Source organism: Corvus moneduloides, chromosome 2 (genome assembly GCF_009650955.1).
Source record: "Corvus moneduloides isolate bCorMon1 chromosome 2, bCorMon1.pri, whole genome shotgun sequence".
Classification (NCBI taxonomy): Eukaryota; Metazoa; Chordata; class Aves; order Passeriformes; family Corvidae; genus Corvus; species Corvus moneduloides.
In genome coordinates, this window is record NC_045477.1 from 30,618,580 (window position 1) to 30,646,541 (window position 27,962).

Consider the following 27,962-nt stretch of genomic DNA (forward strand, 5'->3'; position numbering starts at 1 on the left):
TAAATAAGCACTTGTCTGTGTATTAAGTGGATCAACTAATCACAGTAAGTGTCAGTTCTTGGTATGGTAATGTCTCATCATTAATCACTGAAACACTAGTCTGCATTTGAAAGACTCTGCTAACCTAGAGGATTTTCCACTGTCTCAGTGGGAGCTATAACATGTAACTGACAGCAGTACTTGATCTTAAAAAGCAACTTCAAAAATCCACAGATGCTCCGTTCAAGAGAAGCAAATCCTCCATCCACCAAGAGGTGTGACTGTGGAATGATAATTACAGTATCCATGGTCATTGCATTTCAGCATCTCCACTCAGATAGCTAGAAGAAGTAAGTAAGTAAGTATTTTTATTTGCAGGTCCATCCTGGAACTGGGCCACTGGATGTATCCACTGGAAAGCCCTTGTGCTTTTAAGGTGTATTTAAGGAGGCAGAGAAGACTGATCACACGAGTTGTTACAGCGGGGCTGGGAAAGAGAAACACAGACGATGTGAAACTGCTGAGCAAAACTTTTAAAATGGACCCAGTGTTCCCGGTTCAGTCTCCATTGTAACTAGTTGTTGGTACAGGCTGCCAAACAAATGATATCACGGCAATTCCCAGCAACTTTGGGGGTGGTTCTGTAGCTTTGAATCGTTAAAAACCCCAGTATTCAGGGACAAAACTCTGTAACTAATTAAAGTTAGAAAGTGGCATGTTTATTACGCCAGCGGGCAGCACGGGAGTCGCCTCCTAGAGACGTGCCAGCCGCTTACACAGTTATTTGCCCTCTATTTATTTCGCCAAGTGGTACATTTGAATCATGTACATATCTCCAGCACCTCCCATTCCTGCTTCCTATTAAAATGAAGTCACTGGTCCTTTGCACGTGCACAATTCTTTTCTTGATTTAGGTCATTGGTCTTGATTTGGGTCAGTAGTCTTGAAAGATGAAGTCAGGGATCTCTTCATCACCATGAACTTTCTACCTTCTATTCTGGGCAAGCCTTCTAGAGACGGTCCATACTTCCTGCCTGTATTTGATCATGCAATCTAGGTGCTAGCTATAATTCTATCAGCTTCTTTTGTCTTTATGACAGTTCATTTACTGCAAGCAAAGTTTCAGACAGGTACATAATAGTGAATAGCACTGTACTTCTTAGCTAAATTTCTAACTCTTCATTAACTTATCTTTTAGTTCAATCAGTACAAATTGTTTCTAACTCCCAGCTGAAGTTTAACTCTTCATAATCTTGACTCAGCTTGTTGATCCCCTGTCTGTGCCAAGGCTCATTTTCCTTAGTTCTTGTTTACACGATCCTGTTGGCCTTGTCCTATTGGCCTTGCCACACTCAGCTCCTGTTTGCATCATAACCAGCTTTTGGCTGAAGCAAGCTTGTGACATTCCAAGGTCATGAACAAGGAAGAACCCCAAACTTTTTTGACAATAAAAGCCAAAGACAATTATTATGGTCCGTGCCTCTCGGGGCCCTGAGGACTTAAAAAACCCAAAACCTGGTTATCTTGACTACCCTCACTTGTGGCTTCCACTGACACACTGTGGGCTTTGCTGCCCACAGATGGCTCAGGAGCTAATGTGTTTAGTATGAACTGCTATGAAGAAAATGAACTCCATCCTTGATGGTGCCCAGTGGTTGTAATGCCTGATCCTCCTGATAGATGTTTTCTGCTTGTGATGGAGGTTTTGCCTCCCATGACAGTTACAGCTTCCAGGTGAATTCTGGGGAGAGTTTAACCATATATTGTTGTCACTGAGCAATCCCTGAGTGCTTGGAAAAGAAAATCTCAGAGCTGAAAGTTTCTAGAGCTGCTCTGAACACTCTACTTGATACAACCTACAGAAAATCACTGCTTTCTCTCAAATGAAGTCCACCTGGTTATGTGGTCCCCCTCATATTTAAAACTCTGCCAGTTGTGTGATGACTGACTCAGGCTCTCAAGCAGAACACAGACACAAATCCCCACTGGGTTCGGGGTACTTATTGTTCTGCTTAGTGCTTTGACAAAGCATGTGCATTGAAACAAACACATAAAAATGAGGCAAAATCAGAAAGATCAATATATAGAGCTTCTGTGACTCAAAATAGTGTGAGAAAACTGTAGAAGGACTGCTTAGAGTAGAAAAATATATTCCAAAATACAGATATGTTCACTTGCAGCTTGTTTTTTTTCCACACTGACTCCTCATGAGCTATCTTTGATGATCTGGGAAATTCTTTGATTTCTACAACCTCACCAGTTAATGTGAAAGAATTGTATTACAAGGATATCAGGATGTTTCATTACTGCAGCAAGCACGCAGGTAAGTCCTTCCCACTAGCCAAGTATTTTTCACTTTGCCTGGGTCAGAGCTCTGCCTGCACATCCTTGTGGCTGGCTGCCATTGCATATCGTTGTTCAGAGTCAGCCTCATAAAGCTCACCCAGCAGTGGCAGGGTGCCACCAGTTATCTTAATCTCTTAGGTTTCGGTTTCCACATATGGAGGCTGAACAAGAGTCTCAGGAAAGTATGGTGACGCTGTGCAGCCTGTGGGGGAAGTGAAAGCAAAGGTACTGGGAGAAAGAAACGAGCCATGGGTGGGTGTGCTTATGAGTTGCAAAGTAATATGCTGCCAAGGAGATGTATTTGTGTGTCTACAAGCTTGTTTTTATATTCATTATTGCATTATTGTGCATACACATAGGTAAATATCCGCAAATACCTTCATGAGTGCGAGTTCATACGTACAGGTTCATAGATAAACACATTTTAGCCTTTTTTTAAATGTGGAGGTCACAGAATAAATCTCAAAAGGCTCTGTGGTTTTTCTTTCTATAAAAAATACAGATACCTGCTGAGAAAACTCCATTAAATCCACGTAAACATACAATGGATTTTCCTTTTACCGTCAAATGTGTCAGCAGCAGAATACTTGAACTAATACAGGATTTACCATTTCAAATTAATTCCAGGAGGCAGCCTCTAAGTGGAGGTTGAGACTTAAGCCTCTTGTGGCATAAGCCCGAGGCTTTTGTCACATTTAAATTTAACCTTTCTCTTTGCTTCCAGACTTCCACTTGGTGATTCTCACCTCTTTCCAATAGATCATTCAGCCAGAGAATAAAAAGCTCAGTACCTGTAAAATCTTCAGAGATTTGCAAATTGGGATCTTAGCTGATTCAAAACTTGTCCCTTTTTGTCTTCTTTGACGTCTGATTTAACTTTCTTTCTGTGCTGCTCTTTCTTCTCTAACCTGTCCATCTTCCCTAATTTCTTCCACGTGTTTCCATTTCTAGGAGTCTGTCTCAGTCCAAATTTGTTACCAGATGCACATCTTGGGCTTCGAGTGTCAGATAAGCTAAAAGACGCTTGAGAAAAAGGAGTGGTACATGAACGGACAACACCTCTGTAGTAGTCATGCTGCAGACCTGTTTTGCTGCAATCTCTTTCCTGGGAGCCATCTGCAGGGACCTAACTGCCTGATGCTCTGTCCACCTTTCTATCACTTAGTGTGCATCCTGGAGGCCCTTTGTGAAATGTTCTGAAGAAACCGTGAAGCTTCTTGATTATTTTCCCTAGTGAATCTGGTCATATGTGTACAGCATGGCTCTACTACCACCAAAGGAAATATTCTCATGAAGGTCTAAGGAACCTGGTGTTTAAAGGAGGCACGAGTGAGTGTATGTCCACCATTCTATGTACCCTTTGCTGTGTATGTTCCTCCAAAACACATTCAGGTTCATGAGGCATGCATATGAGGGTGGTGGTTATTAAAAAAATTCCCTTTGCTGGAGTGGTTGAGATATATTCAGATGTTACCAATAGCTCAACATCACGAACCACCTCCACATTTATCTCTTATGGTAACTTAAGCAGCTTCTATAAGGGGGCATAATTGACTGCATGAGAAGTAGAATAAAAATTTTTGCCACAGTTAAACGTTTGAGTAACATGAGACTCCACCTATAGAGATAACCCTTGCTACTGGCACATAGCAGTTTAAAGGGGTACTGGATTACTGCTGGTTGCTCATAAAAACCGGGAAATGGGTTTCCCACCTAGTTGTATGATCCTTCTGGAGGTCAACATCCTCCTCTTGACTCACTGAAGCATGGTCCTCATAAACAGAGTGTGTAAATTCTTTTAGAAGTATGACAATTCACTTGTGTGGCAACCTTGTCTTTCTGATGTTTTTAGGTTAAAGCAACTATTGAATTTGGAAGGGATTCTTCTTCTCCTCACATTAGGCTGACAGGACTAACGGAGCAGTATTTCCAGTTTTCTTTTATTTTTCCCTTTTGGCTTTCCACCATCTTGTACAGCACATTCAACTTCCTGGAGACACCTGAAAATGTTGCATTGCTAATTCCCTGCTGCTCCGACTCATTTTTCTCTCTCCACTTTCTGTGGCACGTTGCTGGTTTTCTATCAGGAACTACTGCTTCTAATCAAACCATTCCTTGCAGATCAGACTAATCATCTCTAAGCCTAATTCACACCTGCTTATTTGTAAATATGCACTGTAAGGACAGGGCAGTGAAGGGATTGCTACAGCACCAAAGCATTCCTGGTCTTACTGAGGATCATGGCCGCGAACTCAAAACCACATCAGCCAATCACGTTTTTGTTTCAACAATCTCTGAGCGTTTGAGCTGCTCTCTTTCACTCTTCTGTGTCGGGAAAGAATCCAGCCACTGGGGAACAATTATGTGCTGAGAAGTGAGGAGTGACCTTGCAGCAGAAGAGGCCTCGAGGGCAGACTCTGTGCTGGCACTGCCTGATGACCTGCCACAACCAGTCTTCTCCTTGACAGAGAGTCCTGCCAGTGCCCGAATCCCTACTCCCTCTGAACTCCACCATTCATGTACACTTCTGGGTTTTTTCTGTCCTGGCAGGAAACTGAATACTTTTTGACAATGGAATACTGAGAGCTTGCTGCAGAGAATACAAATAAATCCCTCCCTTAGCTTTACAATCCCACATCAAGCTTGGCACCAAGGAAGGCAGTGGCTTTGTCCAGGGATCTCTACAGCTTGCATCAGACCACAAAATAATTGTGTCACAAAACCAGAAAAAACTGTAAGTGACAGAGACTCGTTCTACCTGAACCATATGAAGAATTCTTTTGTAATCCCTTTCCTCTGCAAGCCAGTTTTGGGTGTGTCAGTCAGAGGAAAGCTTCTCACTAGAAACTAGCATTGTTTCAGTCATTTTTTAGATTAAATGGGAAATATTCTTTTGCTGCATCTTGTGAGAGTTGCAGAACTGATCACAGGAAGGTGATGCCCAGTTCGTAATCCTGAGCAGGTTTCTCAGGGCACTGGAAAATGTCTGTTCTATTTACATCAGCGAACTGATATCATGACCAATAACTTCTGCAGATACTCCACAGGTGGCTCAGGTCTTGCTCTCAGAGTGTCCATGTGAGTACAGATATCTTCTCAGTTGTGAAATTTCAAAAATATCTGGATGTTCTCTCATAACAAGGTGTCCACTGCCAAAGCTCTCCTGGATGCTGGGCAGCTTGCTTAGAGTTAGCTTGAGAGTGGCTACCCAGCCACTGAACACAGCTCAGTGGTCACACACATGGAGTGTCTTCCTCGATTGCGTGAGGACCCAGGCTCAGGGGGTTATGAGCAGTCCTTGGAACGCCACAGGAGCAGTCCCATGAAGGGAGATGGCAGTAACCACCACCACCTGCTGGAGTTCCACAGACTCACAGGCTTTTGCACATGATGTCTTCTGTTTCCCTCTTTCCACTGGGTTCTGTCCGACTTCCTCGTGGCATCTGGGTGTCAGAAAAATGACATGCCATGCCGCAGCTGGGTGGCTTGACGCCATTTGTGTAGACGCTTTTCTTTCTTGTTGCATTGGGGTGACTAGAGAAGATTTGCTTTTCTGTTCTGGAGCTAGAGTTAATAAAGAAATGTAATTTCTGCCTGCACTGCAAAAGGTGGCTCACCTGTTAATTCCAGCTTCTGGAAGGTAACCTTGTACTTTCAAGGCCAGAGCAATTTCTGAGTGGGATCTCCCCCATTTGCAGTTCTTCGCTGCCAGGAACTTTCTTTCATCTTCGGCCAGTGGGGCAGTGCAAGTAAGCATGAATAAAGTCAGCATGAGGAAATACTCAGCTGAGCAGCATTAATAAGGCCCAAAGATCAGTATTCTGGTCCAGGAATAGAAACCGAAACTAGTGTAAGACTACTAAAGGCACACCAGTCTCCCAGGACGAGACACACAAGTCCAGAAGTACCCATGGCTGCTGTCAGTGGCAGAGGTAAGCACATTAATGTGGAAGGCAGGCCTGTTTCTCCATATTCAAGCGTAGATATTTACTGTAGTTGTATCTAAAGGACTGGAGTGTAGACACAAATGTGGTTTGTTGGGACATGAGGATATACAGCAGACAGATGTGGATTTGAGTTTTATGTCTTTGAACCCATTACCGTATCTTGAGTCTTAGGTCCAGCTTCAAAATACTAATAAAATTTTGTTAACCTTGGAATGGCAGGAAGAATTCAAAATCCCAGAGAACTTTTACTGTGGAAAGAGATCTTGAAGGCATTTAAGAATGGAGCAATTTAGTTAGCTTATTTATTCACATATTTTATTTTCATTGTGATAAATAACTAGAATATTCTTTCTAAAGAATCAGGGCAATAAGGCCGTGCAAGGAGTTGATTATGTCTCTGTTGATGTGGAAAACTATTTTCTTCCTGTTGAAATGTAATTTCACTCTGTATAATTCATATTTTCTCATCTTAAAGAGCTAAGGTGCGGAAAAATGCCTTTAGTACCTTAATTCTAAGTAAATTTTAAAAGAAATCTTTATTGTATCGTGTATAATATATAAAAACTAAAAATAAAATTAATTCTTTTCATTTTATATGCACTTAAAAATTTAAAAAATGAAATTAATTATTTTATCAAATAATATGGCAGTTCCTAGATCCTTAAGTTTTCTATGGGTGGATTTTTACAAAAGAAATGAGTGGCTTTGATCACCTGCAATTGTTTTCCTCTAGACCCTCAGCTGGGAAGGGATGAATGAATCATGGGGTCAAAGTTGCTTGCCACCATGGGAGATAAAACGTGTATAATCAGGCAGGTCAGCGTTGCCACCATGTATGTATTTGTTAGTCAGAAATCACCCTCCTTCCTGTACAGGTATTTTTTCCTTGGCACTGATATTTTTTTTAGTTTTTGAAAAAGTTACAGATTAAGTGAAGATGGGAAGTTGGTTGTGAAAATGTTGCTGTCTAGTTTGCCAAAATGATGAGTACCGATGGGAAAATGGCTCAAGTTTTGCCTGTCTCATAGAAGTGGTTTGGAAGATTTAAGGGATAAGAGATTTGATTCTGCTCTTTGATTAGTCAGGGAAAAACAGATGCAGTACTGCTGAAATCAGGGAATTTAAACTTGAGTGTTTACACAATCAACCATAATGTGCTAAACTGAGCAAGGGTTCATGTACAACATAGCTTAAACAACCATCAGGTTCAACTTCCAGGTAGGAATCCACACCTCCTGCAGCCCAGCGTGCCTATCCTGCTGCGCAGTGATTACTTATTAAGGCCTTTTAGAGAAAAGAGATTTGGCAGGGAGTGTATAGACTGAAAGGTGTCTGGACAGAAAGTGTAGAGGAAATTTTGGTTTCTGACCTGCTATCCTCGATGACTCACAAATATTTTCTGTACAGATCTCCTGTCCAGCGGCAACAACCAAGGGTAAGAGATGTAGCTCTGCCACTGACTGCTGCCTGAGCTCCATAGCAATTTCTAGGGACAGCCTTGTGCCTTGTTTTATTCTTACTATCCTTTTCCTCAATCTTCCTTTCCAGTTGCCTTACTGCTTTGACTGGTACTGATCTCTGTGTGGTGACGGGCTTGCTTACCCATCCAACAGTTCTCAAGGAGGTGTTGGGGGTGTTCTGAAGTCTTCATCAAATTCCAGATTTCAATTGCTAAATTGCAACATTCTTCAAGCTGCTCATTTCTGATGGGAAAAGCTGGGAGTGGGAGGCCTGGCTGATATTGAGAGTAGGCAATGCACAATGGGACCAAACATCATTGAAATCTTGGGATCACAGTACTGCCGGTACTCTTATTCAGGTGGAAGATAGAGCCGGGAGACTTCCAAATAAATTATTCGCCTAGCCAACATCGACGGGGGGTGTACCTGCTGTATGAAATCAGGTGGAGAAGAGGTTCCATCTGGAGGAACTGGTGCTCAAACACTCATAGACAACATGCTGAAGTCAACTTCTTAGAAAATTGTTTCAAAGACAGGCCACAAGTTCCTTGCTCCATCACCTGGTTCCTTTCAGCTAGTCCCTGTGGAAAGTGCTCTGAAAGGATTCTGGAGTTCCTGAAGTCACGCCCTTATGTGACCTTGAAAATATATGCAGCCAAGCTGTTCAGGCACTACGATATCCGTAACAGAGAAGGTCTCTGCAACCTGGGAATGCATGGAGTCACTATACATATAATGAATCCTGAAGGTAACCCAGCTACTCTTTGTCTAAGTGTGGATTGAAAGTTCTGGGATTATGTGCGCTTTTAGTTTGTAATAGAGGTGATGACTTGCTTTGGGGAGGACTAGTGAGTGCAAAAATGTCACTCTCTTCTGCCTTATTTCTTCCCCAGTCCTGTACAGCAGCAGGACCAGCATGGTCATTTCTTCTTGCCAAATACAAACATGGAGAGTGAGAGGCTTCTCTAGCCATCCACACCTCCTTAATATGCAGTGAAAAATCCTGGGTGTAAGACAGAACCCGTCCTTCCTAGAAAACACATGCAGATCAGCTTGCCATCTGCATCAAGTAATTGGTTTCCCTTGGTAGCTGGAGAAGAGAAGGAAACTGTTTAAAGGAGACTTTCAGATGATGCATGTCTTGCACATGTGCCTTTTTGTGCCTCTATCTTTCTTGCCTGGTGATGTTTGGCTGTAAAAATAGTCCAGACAAGCAGCTCACAAAAAGAAATGTGTATTTGAAGAGATGAACCTCACACACCTGTGTGGATATTTACCACTGGAGTGAGTAGCTATAAAACCCACCAGGTCAAATGTAATCTTAAAGGACATTGCTTATCTTGGGGATATTGTCTCTGGGATTATACCACCAGAGCATTGACAGAAGCTCTGCCCACCCTATCAACACTTGGATCAATATGAAACTGCTAAATGTTAGAGTCTTCACTCCAGGTTTTCCCTGATCATTGGGGTAAGTCAGACAGATTCATGATTGAAGCAACTTGTCTGACCAAAGCTGTGTTCTCAGGCACAAGGCTGCCAAAAAGGGAGCTTGATCAGCTCTGACTGCATGTGCCACTTCCCTTTTCACTCCTGCCACTCACTGATTCCTTCACTGTTGGCAAATGTGCTCTGGCTTTATGCCAGAGTGTGCTATTTGTCATAAAGGTTGCCCAAGCCACCACAATGATCAATTTCTCTCTCTGGCAATTTTTTTTTTAGACATATTGCTACCTGCAGAGTTTTGGTTCCCCTTTCCACTAACTTGTTTGTGTAGTTATTTGTGTATCCCTTGTATGAATATCTTTGTCCTTTACTGTATTCTTACTGAGAAACAAATGACTCACTGACATGTTAATGAAGAAAGAACGGGGCATCCTTTCATCAAGAGTGACTGGGTATCTCTCTTCTTAGATTACAGTTACTGCTGGAGAAACTTTGTTGTCTACCAACCTGGAGATCATTATTGGACCCAGGACTTCAATGCACACTACTTTCTGAATTGCAGAGAACTCCTTCGTATCTATTTGGTTAGTAGACACCCGAAGAAAACACCAGGAGAGAAAATAAATGCAAAAAATCCAAGGAAAAGGAGATTTGGATGACCCCAGCAGTGGTGTTAGCAGAAGCGATTGTAGGGAAAAGAAAGAGAAGGTGGTCTACTGGACAGGAGAGGAGACCAGGTCTGGACTAACTGTGGGGCTCAGCCACTCTTTGTGGAGCAAGCCAGTTCTTGCTTGGAATGGTCCCTCTGTGCAGAATGGATGGCAGGAGGTGGAGGAAGGGATGCACAAAGCTGCTGGCAGGAGCTTAGATTCACAGACACAAAACTAACCTGTTTGTAGGATGCTATAAATGCCTTGTTTTATTTCTGGCTGAGGGAAAAGTACACATTACCCTTCATTTCAGTTCCATCCATCCCAAATATTCCATAGGACTTTTTGTACCTCAAGACCTGACTTTTCCATTTCTTTTCTGAGTAAGACATTCAGGTGACAGGATACACAGTCAGTAGCAATACCCAGTCAATCAGCTGACCTAACAAAGTACTTTATGCAATGTAATGGTTTAGGAGACATTTTCCCCTTGGCTTTCAGTCTTTCTGAGTCTCCTAATGCCCGAGATGATTAAATAATTTAGCAGCTTACACACAATCAAGTGCATGGTGCGATGCTTGCCAGGAGCTGAGCAGAGCTGTCTGCTAAATGCTTGTGAGTGCTGACAAACTGCTGCTGACTCAGCATGGCTCCCTGTGCAGCAGTAAAAGGGGAATCTGCCCTTCAGATCTTGGTTTTAAAGAGCCAGCTAACAAATTGCTGTCGCGGGTTCGGTTTATTCCCGGGCGGAAACACCAATTTAGTGTAGTGGTTTGGTCCAAAATACTCATTACTGTTTATCTGCTGTGAGATAAGAATTAGGAGAAATGCAAAACAGGCACCAAACTTGAAAGAATATAAAGAAGTTTATTAACAGACCTAAAAGAAGAAAAAAAAAAATTATACCACCTTCAGAACTCTCCTCCTCCCCCCACCTTCCTCCCTTCTCCCACTGACAATGTGAAAAGACAACCCTTAAGATGTTCAGTCTGTTACCACTTCCATAATAACCTTGTTCAGTCCATTTAGAAAGAGAAGTCTCTTCTTGCTCATGCTATGAAAACATTATCACAACGAGACAGCCGCCCACTTCCAAATATTGTTCAGTCCATTTAGGAAGAGGAGTCTCTCTGCCTGCGTGTGAGTCCTTTCCCCCGACTTGCAGCTTTTCCCGCAACTGCTTTCGAGGGTCCACTCTTGAAGTTTTTTGGGGTACAATTTTAAGGTTGAGCCGTTCAGAAACAAAAACAGAGGCCCTTCTCCTTCCCTCGGAGCAAAGGGTCTTCATCATCTTCATCTTTAGGACTATCTCTGGGAGCATCTCTAGGAACTGAGGTTTTCTCCTTTCCCATTTGGAGCAAAAGTCCTCATCTGGTTCATCTCTACGGACTGAGGTTTTCTCCTTTCCCGTTTGGAGCAAAAGTCCTCATCTGGTTCATCTCTCCCTGTCCAAACTTCTCATGAAATTACAGCTGCGTCAGCATCTGCCTATCTCAGCGCAGGTGCTTTTGCTTACGAGTTGAACACTCCACCCCCCATATCTTCATGAAATTACAACAGGATACTCTGATATATCATAGCTTCACAAGAGAATTTCAGCTTTAAGCATCTCCTCTCTCTCTTCCCTCAGGTTTTCAGCTCTTCACAGCAGTAAAAAGGGTTACTCTCACCTCGGCCTTGCAGCTTTGCAGCTGGAATGCTGAATTTTTCTTATCGCAGTGGAGAGGGGGGAGAGCCGAGCCGCTCCGGCTGCCCACGGCAAGGCAGTGGGGGGGGGTTCCATGGCTGGAACAGGTCCATGGCTCCAGGATGGCCGTGGCCCGGCCCGGCCTGGCCCAAGCAGGGCCTGGCCGGGCCCGCTGGCCCCCACACGGGGCCCGCAGCCACCTGTGCCAGCGCCGGAAACGAGAGAGAGCTTGGAGGGGGAGTTTGCCTATTCTTAAATGTGGATCACAGAGGTGATCACAATTTTAAGTGGCTTAGAGAATTGTCCATATTCAAACTGGCCAGCTGATAGGTTCTATCAGTTCCCAGAGGAAACTGTAAGCACCCCTTAGCAAGGACGTCCCTTCCGGGACTATGCTTGCTAACCTATGACAATTGCCTGTCCCAACCAGGCAACCTTGACGATTTCTGCAGAGTCCTGCTGGCTAGGAAGCCTGCTGGAAGTCAGGCACTTGCTCAGCTGCTCTGCTGTCTCAGCTAAACATAAGCCATCCCTCAAATGAAGGTGAATAGGGCCCATCATCAACAGTTCTAACTACCAACCCTCTGCAGAGGGAATGGGAATGTCTTTGTGCTCAGCCCTTTTGAACATCCTGCCCCGTTGTACTAATTATGCAGAGGTGTAATGGGGTGAGTGAGTTCCAGGCATGTGCTCCAGAGAAATACACACTGTTGCATCAAGCTCTGGCCTTCCTGGCAGGAGAAAGACACTGAGGAACCAGAGGGGATTTGGTGGAGTACCACTGCAAAGGGCAGGGGACTGGAGTACTTGCCCTATGAGGAGAGGCTGAGGGAATGGGATTTCCTAGACCTATAGAGAAGGTGGCTAAGTGGGATCTAACTGCAGTTTTCCACTACATAAAGGCAGTAAAGACATAGCCAAACTCTCCTTGATGATGCACAGAGGAAAAATGAGGTAACACACGCAAGCTGCATTGAGGGAAATTCCGACAGGATAGAAGGAAAAAGTCTCCCCTGACAACGGTGTGGTACTGGAACCCGGAGAGTCTGTCACCTCCATCCCTGGAGACACTGAGAACTTTGCTCTGAGCTGCCAGATCCAGCCTTGGAGTTAGCCATGCTGCAAACATGGTGTGGTACTAGAAACCCCTGGGCGAGCCTTTCTAACCCCCCAAAAAATCTGCCTTTCCACAGGATCCAACTCCACTTCCCCTGCATTCAGCTGTGCAAGTTGCCACCTTTTAAATGCTTCTGTTTCTGAATGGTTTGTATTTCTAGCAGTGGTGTACATGGCACAGTATATTGTGAGGTGCTACCCTGTTGTCTGGAAAAACGTATCCCGAGGGAGATTATCTAACACACTGAAGGAGGATCAGTGATCTCTTGGACCAGATGCTTTATTTTCAAATTCTCTATCATGCTGAAGAGATAGCTTAAGCTTTTTGTATCTAATTTTTAATGGTTGTTTTTCTTCCTCCTAGGGGCTTCCTCCATTTCTGACAAACTGAACACTAACAAGCATCACCACCATGTTTCTAAGCTCACTTTGTGCATCAGTACAAGACCAGAAAATCCAGTCCCTGGCAGTGTTTTCTGCTGCAGCCTTGATAAGCTTCTTGCTGCCACCAGAGAAGACTCTTATTACTGACTGAGCATTGCTAAGTATTGGACAGAGCAGAAGGAGCTCATGAGAAGCCATCAGCAAGCTCGGATGATGCAGCCAGGCATCCAGGACACAGTGCTCTGTGTCTTTACAGAGCTTCCTGAGAGTCCAGTAAGGATGGAGACTGTGCCCCGTAATCAGGCCTTCCATGTCTGCTGATTCTGCAATCAGATTCTGCAAGTACCCTCTTGAAAGGCCAGCATGTAACATTTTTCATGCTCTGATCTGTTCCAAAGAAGTAATCAGCTATGCATTCTTGCTTTCAGAATTTCTTATGAAGATCACTTTTATGCCTACATGTGTATGTTTTGGAAAATATTTCATACCTTAACAATATTTATGCAATACTGTAATAATACTTCATTTTAAGGTTTTATTTATGACTGTAAAACCAGTGTAATAAAAGGGAAAACATCAACTCTGTGGAAACTTTGCTTTTCTTGTTCAGCTCCTTGATATACAGCCTTCCCTTGTAATTCCACACTCTGGAGACATAGCTGTTTGTTGCAAACTGGGGGAACAAAATAAAAAGTCTCTGTTTTTCCAGCTGGAAACACAGAGTGGGATGGTGAGGTAGGAGAAATTGAAAGCTTTGAACTCTCTCTACTGGCAGCAGGCAAAAAGAAGATACAGGTGTATAGGGTCCTGCAGCAGTTTTGAATTTGAACTGCAAATAATGTAGAACATCAGAATGAATCATGTGGGGAGCTGCATGTGTCATGATTCCCAACCTCTTCAAGCAGGAGGCCCACTGTGTGATCCCACTGGGGAATGTGCTGATGCTGAGATCCGCAACATGCACAAAGGATGATTTGAAGAACCAGGCAGGGGCTGGTGGGAGCCATGCCTATCTCTTCTGGTTTATTAATGCTTATAGCATCCTTTGGCCATGCCAAAATCTCCAGATGTTTAGCAGACCATCAAGACAGCCAGAAAAGCTGCAGGCTGAGAAAGCAGCTCCAGTCCCTGCAGTATGAGAGTGTATCTAAGGCTGAGCACAGCTGGCTGGGGAGAGTCTCCTACGTTTATCAAATAAAATAACTCCAAGCAATGTATAGCACAGCTGAAGTTTTCTTCCCCCTGTCCAGGGCCTCATACTGGATGTCACATGCCCTCTTTCTGGATGTTATAGTGTTTACTCTTTGCTTCCTTAGGGAGCAATCAAATCACTTGATCGACGTGTAGTTTAGTACAGCAGGGTCCATAACCACTCATGCCCAGGGGTCAGCCCTTTCCCACTGAAGGCAGGAGGACAAACCTTCCATAGTCTGTTTGGAAGCTTGCCAGTTTCAAGTCAGCCCAGTGAAGTTTTCACACCAGTTTTATCTGCCAGAGTGAATTTGCAATCTGCTGTATCCCTGCCGTGCCCCTACTGGCATGTGAGAGCCTAGGGGTGGGTTTACCACACTGGTAGCCTTTAAAGGCAACTGCAGAAGGCAGCTGGTCTGCTCTCAAATTCTTCTGGCCCTCTGGACTGGTAAAAGCATGTGCCAGCTTGTAGAGTGGGATAGTTCTTAACTGTGAATTAATGACAAGGTTTTAGAGTGGAGAGATCAACACCCTCCCTGCGCTGGAACTTGGGTGCAACAGCAGCAAGAGCAATGGAGTTTTAGCCATATCTGATGTGGATTTGGAAGCCTGAGGGGAAACCTGCCTAAGACAGAAGTGTATGAGAGGTTTAAAAGCCAAGGCAGCCCTCAAAATACTTGACACCCTTCGGTGCCTCCCCATCTGCTATGACCTCTGCTCTTGCAGCAACCCACTTTCTCCTTCCCCAGCAGAGGCTCTGCTCATCATCACTGGCATTGTCTGAATGAGGGGTCTCTTCTCTGCCAAATCCCTTCATGTTTCTTCTGTGAACCAAATGTGACTTCCATCACTGTGAATATTTAATACATATGTGATGAAAGAATGACATTTCTGCCCATAGGAATGCTAAAGGGTCAGCACCAGGGAGAGTAGAAAAACGTACTCAAAGACAATGCTGGACACAAATACATCTAGGCTGAAACCCCCTTGAAGGGACAAGTAGCAAGGGACGACACTCCATGACCCTGAAACCCCTTTCTGTCCTGATTTCCAAGTACCAGCATGCAGGAGAAGAAGAGAAAGCAAGCAGGGAGAAGACATGGCTGTGTTTGCAAGGGTTTGGAGTGTGTCTTTGCATTGTTTAATGGTAATCTGTTTCTTATTATTGCAAAGTCCGAGGACGCCGTGTACTGACCTGGAGTAGTGCTGCGTGCAGCTGTGGGAATGATGTCAGTGTCCTGCTCTTCAGCGGGCATGTTCTGGGGCCTATCTGAGAGACAGGCTTTGGGAGCCGTTTGCAGCATGGAACAACATCCCTTCAAGCCAACACCCTCACACAGGGTGCCAGACACCCCCGTGCACCAGGAGATGGCAGCCATGCCCAGATTTCCACACCAGCAGCCATCCCGTCCCGTTTGTCCTGTCTCCTCTGTTATCAGACCTATCCTCTACAGCTCCCTGGATGTGCCTGTGCCTTGTTCACTGCTGCAAACCCCAGAGTGTTGATCAAGTGAGACTGGGGTTTTCAGCCAGCACCAAGGCCCCTGCTCTGGCTGTTTCCCACAGTCTAGGGAGGAAATGTCCTCCCAGAAATCACAAGCCCCCATTTCCCACAGCTCAGGCAACTGGGGTTGGAGGTATATTTGCCACAGTCCCCTTGAGAGCTTAGCTGTTGCCCAGGTGCATAGAAAGGAAAGAGACACCTAGAATAGCACACCCACAATCTCCATAAGGCTGTAAAGATAAATGGCCATCAAGAATATAAAAGCAATAGCAAAATGTTCACTATGTCCACAGTCTACAAAGCAAGTAAAATATCTTCTGTTAAAAAAGTAATGTTACTACATAACAGTTACCCTCCAGGGAGTTATTCTTGGCAGAGACACCTAAAGCATTTGAGGTTGAATTAATTTAGAAAGCCAAATTAAAGAATGTCTTGTAACAAACAGTATGAATTGGTATTTGTGAACAGAAAAAGTGCAGTTAAAACAATCTCTGTAGCAAAAGAGCTAAACTCCTTTAGCTGTATCACATGGATTAACTCTACAGTCCACTCTGAACTTAATCTGACTTACGTTCAGAAGAACCTAAACATAGGATATATTCTTAATGTAGTTCATGATTCTTTTCATTTACTCATTGCATTTTTTCTCCTCCTGTACAACATCCCCTGGTGTCATGTTTCAACAAGTATCTTCAACTCAGTGCTAGTCAGAATTTAAGCAGAAGCCAATTCCTTTTCAAAGGAGTTTTCCTTCAACTCCTTTTATAGAAAATATTAATTTTTCTAATAATTTCACTGAGAAGGACAACAGTGTTGTACAGGCCAATATCAAAAGTTGAAAGACAAAGATTCTTTATACATCTTTGCTTCTCTTCTTGTTTTGTGAAGCATATTGGGTCAGGACTTCTGCGTCCAGTGTGGTCAATTACAAGTCATGACTGGGGACAATAGGCTGGCCATCAATGAAAGAAGCATCTCAAATAACTTCAGAGATTTTTGGTAGTATTTCCAAAGTACCCAAACAATTTATCTGTCTTGATCTGCTGGGTCAATAACTGTCAATAACTTCAAAGCTACAAGTAAAAGCACAAAGATAGTTTAATAGTTCCAGGCTGTGTCTCCAGAAACGAGAAAGATGACCTGTCAATCCTCTGTGTCAACTTTACCTCCTTCATCCACATGATACCAAAAAAAAAAAAGACAAAACCAGATGCTAGTTTGTAAGACCTTTATTTATATAAATAATATGCACCATATGAAACAAATATACAACACCATGCTCGCAAATTAATGCTTTGCAAAGGACTCTCATTGCTATTCCTCGTCGAAATTTCTCAAGCTGAGAGTGCCTCGGGAGCCTGAAGTTGTAGGAAGCTTGTGATGCACCTGGTTGTGACCTCTCCTAGCAGGAGGAGGCCCTGTAGGAGCAGGGCTCTCTGCTGTCCCCCTGCAGCTGGCCGAGCACCAGAGGAGGTGTTTTGAGGAGCTTCCAGCCTTACCCAGAAAGAGGAACAGGACAGAGCAGAGAACTTGTAGCCATCATGAAGGAAATAGAGCATACCCAGAGTGTGGGACACACTTAGCCTTGTCAAAGCCTCAAGAAGTTAGATTGGAGAGGACAACCCAGCTGTAATTTAGGTGCTGGGAAGGTGGTGGTGAGCAGGCAGGTACTATGAACCCGTATCTTCAGCTTGTAAAGGCTGTGTCCACCAGATCAGATGCTAATGGGGTCCCCTAATGGAAACAGAGTGATTGCCAGGCAGGAGGATGGTTTGATTTTTGCCCCTACAGAAGATATCTATCTACAGGCTATAGAGCTTTGCTTATGCCAGGATTTTTTTCTGGCCAGCTCTCAGTACAGTCACCAACTAGACACTGCTGGCCATATTATGGGCAGTAAAAGACCTGGAGAAACAGAAGACTGTGGGACTGTAAAGGTGCCTCTAGCAGAGGCAGTTGGCTGGGGAAGGAGCATATTGCACGTCTGGCGTAGGGGGAAATGCTCGGTGGATGGAGAGTACTCCACACAGTGGGAGCTGTGGTGCTCTGCACACAGTCCACTTACACAGACCTGCTGGCTTCAAGTGAGGTTCTCAAGCTGAGCTACCTGGGCTGTCAAGGACTCACTTCAACACTCTCAGCTGAGCTTTCCAACAGCTGGCCAACTTTGCTGTTAATACATAGGCTGTACCACTTTAGTGGTGATGGTTTTCAACTTCCTACCCACATCCAGAAGGACAAATAAACCATTTCACAAGGAAGGACACAGAGCAGCTGAGTGTAGTTCAGCTCTAAGAGCCAAGAGATGTGCTCCCCAAAGCCCTCATAAAATGTGCAGGTCAGTGGAGTGCCAGTGAGAACACAGCCATATAAATAGCTTTGCAGGCTGTCTGCTTCCATCTGGGCAAGGATAAACCCAGAGCTCCACATAGTGGATCACCTGAATTAGCTCTGCAGGGACTGAGGGGGGAAAAATCATTCTCTGGCAATGTCACTGCAGTCCTGGCTATTCCCAGTTAGCAATGGATAAGGTGTGAGCCTGGGGAACGTGTCTTCAGAAGATCAGCCTAATTCTCCTTGGAAATAAAAAAAGTAAGGATAGTCTTATCTCTAGACACAGGGCTGGAAGGAGGAGAGATGCAAGGAGGGAAAAAGATAAAGATCTGTCATAAGGGAGAGGTGGTAATCAAAGAACAAGTGTTTGTGAAGTCTTCTGATTGCTGATGACTTTCACTTCAAAGCCCCAGGATTTTAAAGGCATCTTGTAAATCATCTACTTCATACAGTGGCTGCAGGACAAAATATAAATGGTAGGTCAGTTGTCAAGTGAGCAGGAACCTATGAACATGAGGAAGGACTGGCAGGAGATGAGATGAGAGGTGGAAGAAGGGGAAGTGAATGAAAAGAGGAGAGATGAAGAAAGTTGGGGGAAGAGGCATAAATGATGTGGAAGGTGAAGACACACGAATGAATGGAATGGCAGATGGCAGGGATGAGAAGCAAGAGCAGATAGGAATTGTAGTGAGGAAGACAGGAATAAGATGAGGGAAGAGGCACTGGAAGAAGAAGAATTGGCCCTTACCAGGAGGATTCGTCGAAGTTTCCTGGCGAGATGGACGGAGTTTTCATGCAGCCCTTCCCAGCCTTTGAATGTCTGTTCCCTGTTCTCCACAAATGTGTTCCAGCAGTAGAAGTAATCTGCACAAAGTACAGGGGAGTTACAGGGTGCTCAAGAGGACACTGACCTCTCCTAGGATCACTAAACCATCGCACTGCATCTTTTCCTACCTTCTCTCCCCCTCCTTGGTGTCCCTAAGCCCCCTTAGTTCACCATCATCTCTTTCTTGCCCGCAAAACTCACCTTTGAAGGTCATGATGGCAATTTGTGCCCCTGCCTTGTGCAGGCGCCTCAGCCCCTCGGGCTCTGCCTTGCGGTCCTCGCAGAAGTAGAGGCGGGCCATGAAGATGCGGAGGGTCAGGTTGGGGTAGGAGCGCAGGAAGTTGGCGATGTGCTGGGCGCAGTCGTAGCAGGGGCTCCAGGAGGTGAACCAGGTGATTCGGTAGCAGCGTCCCGGGTCCAGGTCCCAGGCTGCGATGTAGCGCAGGAAGAGCACCTCCACGTGACAGCCCATCTTCGGGAAACGGGGACAGATACGGGCAAGGCGTGAGGTGGGGAGGGAGAAGGGTGTGAGAGGGGCAAGGAGGGAGGCGTGGCGTGGATGGGGTGTGAGGGGAGGAGAAAAACGATGGGGGTCAGCACACATGGAGAGAAAGCACGGCAGGCACAGGAGGGCACTGATGTGGAGGGATGTACAAACGGGATGAGCGGGACCTAAGCAGGAAGGCAGGTCGACTGGTAAAGCAGCAGGCAGTGTGGATGTCTTGCTGGTAACACACTCGGGGGTAGCACAAAGGACAGGTTTACCCAGAGGCTGCATCCCTCAAACACTGTGCACCAGCACAGCGTCCAGGTGTGCCTGCGTTGCTGTCACAGCCCTCTGTTCCCTGCTGCCCCGGGCAAAGTGGAGCTGCAGGCACCTCAGCATGGATATAAGAACAGGAGGGCAAGGCATTCCCCGTACCTGGTTGCGCAGGTATCCGAAGTCCAGGGAGCACGATGTGGCACTGTCCCGGCGCTTTACGACGTAGCAGAGGTAGGTTTCACGCCGGCCCTTGGCCTTGCGCAGGTTCCTGAAGTTGTAGAGGAAGAGTCTCCTTTGCATGAGGATGCTGCAGAAGACAAGAGAGAATTTACATTAGCCCTACCCTGCAGCCAGCAGTTTACCACGTCTTTGTTGAGGGCTCAGAACCAAAAATATCCTCTTCACATCCAAGCCTCTCAGTACGAGAAGAGTGTCGGTAATTTGCATGAAATGTTCTAGGGAAAGGATGCAGACATGACTGTGGGGATGACGCAGGTGACCTCGTGAGTGGAAACAGTATGTGAATTAATAGTGATTAGTCAAACAGCAACTATGGCTGGGTAGAGTGTGAAAATACCTGAAAATATCCAGAACATGGACACCAATGAGGGAGAAGGATGAAGGCCTGTGAAGATGAGAGGGTCTGGAGTTCAGTCATCAAGAGATGTTATTTTTGTGATATGAAACCCTGAAAATCCACTGGGGCAAGGGATCGATCAAATTAGAACCTGTCCAGAGAAGACTGTACTGAATGTATTCCAAGCATTGCTTAAAAGAAAAGCAGAGTTGAAAGTGCGCAGAACTAGGGAACAATGCCATCCACTAGCTGATGGAATATATAATGGGTAGGCATGCTGATACCTCTCCAGGCACAAGCACCATTTCCACAGCAGACAGACATGAAGACTGGCATGGGCCTGCTCCCGTGCCCAGGGACCCTCCTGGGAAGAGGCAGCAGGAGCACAGGGCAGGTGTAAGGTGGTCATGAGCCATGTCTAACAGCCTCGCTGCCAAGCGGAGGGACACAGGCAGCTGGGTTCATTGAGGTGAGATACTCACCTCCCCCGCAGCAATGCAAAACAGAAGTGAATAGGTTAAAAATAATCACGTCCTTTGTCACCTTTTCCCACTGTTAGGCTGATGTTCAGCACAAAGATGGGGTAAGTTTAAGAGATACTGAGCTGAGTTTTCCGGAAGGTCTCCAGTGAAGTGTAGAAAAGGGGAATTCGGGTTTGTTAGGAATTTAAATCTGAGAGTCTAGGGACATATATACACCCCTCATGTGTTTGCCAATGTCACCATAAAACTTGAGCACTGCAGAGCACTTAATGACCAGCTAACAGGCACCCTCTCTGCTCCTCCAGGAGCTTCTGTCCCTTGTGCACCCTCACACAAGTACTCATTCATAGAGTCACGCACATCCTCTTGCCTTTTGTTACCCAGTGACATGCTCTGAGGTTGTGTAACACTCCCTACTGCTCCTCACCTGCATCAGACACATTGTCCCTCAGGCACCCTTGCTCCCCTTGTCCCACAGACAGGCAAACGACTCTTTCCTGTCATGTCTCCCTCAGCCTGCAGTGCAGAAATACCTGTCCTGCTCACACAGAAAGAGGAAGCACAGGCATACTCTGTTATGCCACGCTTTGTACAGACAGGCTCCTGCAGAAGCACATCACATGGGAGCATGTCTTAGAAGAAAGTCCACAGAGAAGACTGCACACACTCAAGAGGGTAAAGCATCCCCACTAAGCATTCCATTCAGCCCAACAACAGTCTGAGGCAGCTCCTGGAGGTCTGTCCCATAAGCACTAAGGTAGTCTGGCTCTGTTGGGCTTGCAGGCTGTATCAAGAGTAGAGCACAAGCTGATCCCACTGCCTTTCGTCACCCCTTTCTCTGGCTGTTCTTGTTGGGTGTGTGTTTCCCATACCCACAGAATGTTCTTCATCATCTTTCTCACACTTAGAGCTGACTCACTTCCTACCACCTTAGAGTCACCCTATTTCCCTGCCTTTGTACAAACATTTACAAATTAACACGTGTATATTCCTAACACACACACACATTGGTCTCCTCACAAAATTATCAACCAGTGGTTCACTGCAGGTTTCTAAGTCTTAGATGTGTTATTGCAGGGATGTGGAGAAGACTGTCCTCTGTAACAGAGGTGCTGGAAAGGGGGCACCTGTTCTGTGGTGGTAGATCCTCAGGTTGTCCAGAAAGGATAACCCAGAAAATTGCACAGTTGTGATAGGTCAGAGGCTTGCAAAACTCTTACCTGGGTGTGCCACAACTGCAGAAAATAGAGCAGAGGCACTGTGCACAATTCAATTGCTTGCTGAAGAAACAAGCCAGATGAAAAACAGTTACAATTATGTTGATGTCTCATTAAAACCCATATGGAAAAAATACTTTTTATCACATCAAAAACATAAGGGAAAACAGACTTTCCCTTTTTTCTCTTTTTTTTTTTTGTGTGTGTGTGTGTGTGTGAAGTTTTGAGCAAAACCATTTGCTCTCAAAATGTTTCTGATTCTTCTTCTAATTGTTCCTTTTCTCACCTCATTCAATTTTTCTCTATTCAGTGTTTTTGTCCCTGCAGAGTAGCATGTGGATGCAAATAAGAGTGAAGAAACCACAGAAAAATAAAATTACGATCGCTTAGATTATTTTTCAGTTTCAGAACAAATTGAAGACAATTTGAATCACAGAAGACATTTGTTCAACTAGAAATGTTCATTAACATCAGATCTTTTTCTCCCTTTCCTCTGGAGTTCACTGTCTCAGGGTTTTTTTTCCAGGGAGGATTTCAGAATATGGCTGGTGCAAACAGAATAATGAATGAACAGATGTTGTGGGGAGCAAGGGAGCAGATGTCTAGTTAGGTATAAACTGCTGGATACACATGCAACTCCTATGGCTATAGCATAGCTCCAGGGAAAGCAGCAAGGACATGGGAGTTGTGATCATACCTGGGCACTGAAGAAGCAGCCTGAACAGAGATCTTCTCCTCAAATAAAGACTAATGAAACCAGAGTGAAGCCCCCTGAGTGTGTGCATAGGATGCAACTGTGGAGAGTCATAATAAGCTCACAGAGTAATTGCAGTGCAAGTAGAGGATTGAGGTGCTTTAAGCGGCAGATAGCATCTGACTGTTCATCCTTCTGTTATCATTCTTTGTTTCTAGAAAAGAAAAACAATGAAAGCAACAAAGAATAGCCACAAGAAAGAAATGACAGAGAGGGAAAGAGTACAGGTGGCAGACAGTCAAAGAGAAAGAACAACAGAGACACAGAGATGCAAGTTGCAAGAGCAGGACAGGCAGGGAGTCAGATCACTGAGTCAGGTGGGGAAAGGGAAAGGGAAAGGGATGGTCAACACCAGAGGGAGAGCAAGTTAATTCTGACAGAAAGACTCTCATCTCTCATATGAGTAAGAAACTAGAGGCACTCATTTTACCTGTCCATGACTGCCAGGGTCCCTCTCAGGTGATGGGATTACAGGGAGGTTATCTTGCAGGCTCTGTCTGTGCAGCCCTCTGACCTGATGTACAGAAATGTGGACTGGCCTGCGTGTCCCCTCCCCATTCACCCCTATCTACTCTCTTCTGGCTTTCATCGGGGTGTGGCTGGGGGAGGAGTTAGAAGGGTCTCTGGAGCTGCAGGAGCTGAGAAGTGTTGAGATGCAAAGGGGCATCAGTTCTGAAAGATGCTCAGCACCCATTGGTCACCACCCCCCACTGCACTCCCTGTTGGGCCCCCCCCCCTCCCGCCTGCAAAATTATTCTGAAATAATATCAGTAGCATAACAAGGCAGGAAACATTGTCTAGTGGTTAGAGGGGGGCCTGAGAGCTTGTGTACCACTAGCTTGAATGTGGGCAAAACCACACCATCCCTCTGGGCTTCACATCACGCAGCTGTGCAGGGAATGGGGCGACCCTGCCCTGCTCCACTGCAGAGGCAGCTCTATGCAGCACTCTGGAGCCAACCCGCTGGAAGGAGCTCAGAGAACACCAAATTGTTGGCAGTCTTTCCCCACTCCACTGTGACCCCCTGAAAGGCCTGGCAGTTGCATGGCACAGCACTGAAGCTGCAGACCAGAGTGAGAGGGACTCAGGTCCCAGGGTTCAGTGGGGAGTGCCTGGCCCCACTTTGGCACCTGAACATTGCCACGGGTGTCTGAGCCCTGTCAACACACCAGGAGCGGTGGCAGACCTGCAATGAAAAGCCCTACACAAAGCACCAGTGGGGAGTGTCTGCCAGCTACTGGCACTGGCAGCAAGATCTGCTGGTGGCAGGGTGACTGTCAGGACCCGCTGACGGAGGTGTGCGCTGTCACAGCCAGGCTGGCACTGAGGATGCACAGGCTTTGCCCTGCCAGCACCGCTCTGGGCTGCCCAGGCTCTGCTCCTGCCCAGGCACCCATCCTCTCTGCAGGGCTGAAGGACAGCTGAGGGATGGGGCAGTGCCTTGGGCTGGGCAGGGTGCTGAGGAAGCAGCCAGGGCACTTTCTGCTCTGTTTCTGCCTCAAGTGGGGCATGGCTGAGAAACAGGGCTTTTGTTTACCTCACGCTAGGGTAGTTCTTCGTTTTTTCTCTGCTTGATTTACTTTCCTTATTAATTTTACTGGTTTTCAGAATGCTAAGGCTTTGTGAAACCAGTATATGTAAAAACATGCAAAGGAGAGATGAGTTGCCAGAACAGAGCAGACTCTCTAGCCCAGCACTTGGAGAGGACTTGTTTTTGAGAGCAGAGAGCATGGCATATTTCAGGAAAAGAAGAAGCACTCCTGGAAGGCTCAGGCATGGGCTGTCCTACTCCTGGGGGAAATGCCTAGGTGGGACACATGCTCTGTGAATACACATTTTGGCAGCTGCATTGATCTCAAGAGCTGTGGCAATTATCCTCCTTGAAGATCTGACTCCTAGTGTTTGACCAAAGCTAGAAGAGACTGAAATCCTTGAGAATCCCTGTCCTACTTAACAGAGTCCAAGAGGACAGTCCTGCTAATGAAACAGCTGTCCCCTTTCAGCCTTTGCTCTAGTAGCACCTTGTGACAAATCTCCTAGGTGAGACCAACACCAAATCACACTTTAATGCTAGTTTTTTCTTTTAATGATTCAAAGAGGGCATTTGTTACACAGGACATCAAAAAAAGAGAAAAGCAAATAAAAAAGCAAAACACTCTGGGAAATCTGCTTCTTAGAGATCACAACTGTTTTTGTTTCATCTAATGAATTAAGGTAACTTCAGCTTTATTCTTGTGATGGCTCTAAATTTTTATAGCCAAAAGATTGCAGAAAATTTTATATAACATTTTCTACTTTGAAAGGAGTCAATAAATATCTCCATGGTCAGCCTGGTCTTCCCTATAAATTAAATTGGTACAAAATTATTTTTTGAAGATTTAACATGTCAAGTCTCATAGAATTTTAACTCGATCCTTTCTCTGGTCCTGCCTGTAAGTGGAATTTACTCTTCCATGTTTAAAACATGCTCTTTCCCTTAAATGTTGAGAGCTTCTTTGGTCTCCACAGAGATAAAAAAGAAAGAAGGGATGAACAAAGAGATGAAGTATAATTAATGGCAGGTCTCTCAAGTTGAAGCAATGCCCTTTGGTTAGACAGGTAACTTCCCTCACGTGTGAGGTGCAAGAGCACAAAGTCAGTGGTACAGATTCTCTGCCCCTAGCACTAATCCCCAGAACAGAAACATCCTGGTGTGGATGTGTTTTAGTGTCTTGCAGCAAGTCTAGGGGACATTTCAAGAGGGACCTTCAGCTCCTGTGCAGTTCTGCCTAAAGCAGGAGCTGCACTCTCTTGCCACAGCAAGATTTTGCTCATTAGCAGATGTCACCCCTGCTCTGGTTTAAAAAAAAGTAGTTTGGAAAACTGTGGAAAGGTTGCTGATCCCTGGATCTGGTTGCTTGTCCAGCTTTCTCCCTGGTTGTAAATTGCCAAGTCTTTTACATATGTCAAGCATATGCTGGGAGCTAATACACAAGGAGGTATGCTGACCACTTCAGTTTTCTTTCCTTTCTGCTCAATGCAAACCTATTTGGAGAGGGACCTGAAGATGGGAGAGGAAAATACTGAAGATGGCTCCATCACTGTTTCTGATCAAAGCCCAGGTCAGTTAAAGGCTGGTGGGGATGGCTGGAAAGGGTCCCTGTGCTGCTGTGTTTGGAGTGTTATCTCGCAAGAGGCACTGCTCCAGCTTTTCGGGATCATGGAAGGATGTTCTAGCCTCCCTTCAGGTTTCTTGTGCTCAGGGCTTTATTTTCTGTCTTGGCGTGAGAACAGAGAAATAGCAGCTGGATGAAGAATAGTGGTCAGGTGTAAGGTGGGGGAGAGGAGGGATGTAATGGTTTACTTTTACGAAAGATTCAGAAAGCAAACTACCAAGAAATTAGACAGCAAAAATGCAGTGAATAATTAAAATTATCTAGCCCCAAAGCAGAGGAGAGGTTGCTTGTTTAGTCAACAGGAAGTCATGTGTTGGTGCATACCATTATAAATATATATTTATTTTTTTCCATTCACCCTTTGCTCAGAAATGGCCTTTTGAAACCAGCGCCACTATCACCAGTTGGTTGGTTTTGCACTGAACGCAAGAAACGCAAACACCTGCTTCCCCTCGCCTCAAGAGAAAACCTCAAACAGAAAAACTTTCTCTGCTCCACAAGTGCTGATGCACCACAGACACTGACTTGCACAGAGACCCTGAGCAGGGGAATTGTGGAGCTCCTTGCAGTTAGGCATTGGCAGATAAATAAGCTGATAAGCTTATTTGCTACAAGCACGTAGAACATTCTCACTTGATATGAGCATATACTAATTGTGAGACTACATATTAAAGTGCTTATTTATTACACCCACGTTGCACTGTGTCCACTCCACAATGATTCACACCCCATTTAGAACGACAGACCCAACACAAAGGTAGTGCACCTGCTCAGACACCTCTACCAGGCACACCACTCCCGTTATTCCAGTCCTGGGTGCAAAAAACCCCTCCACTCTAGATGTAGAGAAGCTTGCTGTCTAGGACATGGGGCAGAGAGCCCTGTCCCTAGAGCTGCCAGCTCATCCTGTGATGCAACTGTGGATGCCATACCTGGGGAGAAGATTTCAGCCGCTGCATTAAAAAGCAGTGATTTTTGCGGAGTACGCAGCACCACGGAGATATGTAAAAGCTGAAAGGATGTGTGTGAGGTCTGCCTGGGCTGGACTTCACCAGAGAGGGATGGTGTGGTGGGGTTTGCAAATGCAAAGCTAAAGCACTGTGGGGTGACTGTCACGGAGGCTACATCTAAGACAAGAGCAGGGATCCCAGGTTATGAGAAGAAAGGGGGAAAGGAAAAAGGCAGGAGTTCAGGATGCGTGGGAGTGCCACTGGGAGGGTGGGTTTACAAAACTTGCACTGCTGCATGCTGCAGGATTGTCGATGATGCAACTGATGCAGAATTGGGGGCATCTGGTTGCTGGGTGTGCACAGAGGTTATATGTTATTGTGTGTTTTACTGGTAATTCAGCTTTCCAGGCTTGCACTGCAAAACCTTTACCTGGAGACTTAACCCAAAGTTTATTTTTGTTCCACTGTTGAGCTTGTTTTGGTGGTGGGGGACAAGGCAAATTAGGGTGAAACTATTGAATTGAGTATACATTTTTCAACCTCAGCCCCGTGAGTGCTTCTCATTCCTGCCCTGCAGCTCTCTGCCAGCCCAGCCTGAGGCTCCTTATAGGAACTAAGAATCCTTAGTTCTGCTCCTGTGACCCTGCAATTATTTTGTCTCCCTGCCTATATTAGTGCCCTCCACCATGTTTCTAGGCCACAGCACTTCCAGCCCTTGCTACCAGAGACTGACACCTGATGGGATCACCAGCACGAAGGCAGGAAAGGGGCTAGATTGGGTTGAGGAGTTGGAGACCTGGTGAATGGCTTCCTCACCATGAATGCAGGTAAGAAATGTGACCAAAATCCACATACTTATGCTAAATGTCGTCTAATGTGTTCTCTGACTCGAGGCCGTGACATGATTGGGAGCTTATCTCATTTATGCTAAGAGAAACAGACTCTGTGATGAAAGCAGAAGGTGTCCTCCCCGTGTTGAGAGCTGGGGGGTAAAGTACCCACCAGAGCTGCTTGCATCGGGCTGCTTCCCATGGCAGTGCCTGCAGCTTCAGCCTCCAGCATGCCCTGCCCATCTCACTTGGCCCCTGACTCTGCGCTGCACTGGAGAACACCCTCTGCGTGCTCAGGGAGCTGCAGGCGCTGTTCCAGGGTCACTCCATTCTCCTACAGCTCAGCCCCCTGGTCTGGACACCC

The 27,962-nt window shown here is 45.5% G+C and overlaps 2 protein-coding genes across 2 annotated transcripts; one reads left to right on the top strand and one right to left on the bottom strand.

Moving 5' to 3' along the window:
- Positions 1-8,053: 8,053 nt before the first annotated feature.
- LOC116439420 (C->U-editing enzyme APOBEC-1-like) lies at positions 8,054-13,595 on the top strand (the record flags this gene model as incomplete). Its single annotated transcript, XM_032098921.1, has 3 exons — positions 8,054-8,480; positions 9,647-9,762; positions 12,996-13,595. Coding segments are annotated over 3 exons (570 nt in total), but the record flags the coding sequence as incomplete, so codon positions are not given.
- Positions 13,596-16,943: 3,348 nt separating this feature from the next.
- On the bottom strand, positions 16,944-24,034 carry LOC116439421 (single-stranded DNA cytosine deaminase). The gene is made up of 5 exons (XM_032098922.1): positions 23,094-24,034; positions 19,793-19,940; positions 19,072-19,342; positions 18,793-18,908; positions 16,944-18,499 (listed from the first exon to the last, which is right to left on the bottom strand). Exons 1-5 carry the CDS (start codon positions 23,099-23,101, stop codon positions 18,446-18,448), a joined length of 597 nt encoding a protein of 198 aa, XP_031954813.1. The 5' UTR covers positions 23,102-24,034; the 3' UTR covers positions 16,944-18,445.
- Between the last annotated feature and the right edge of the window lie 3,928 nt (positions 24,035-27,962).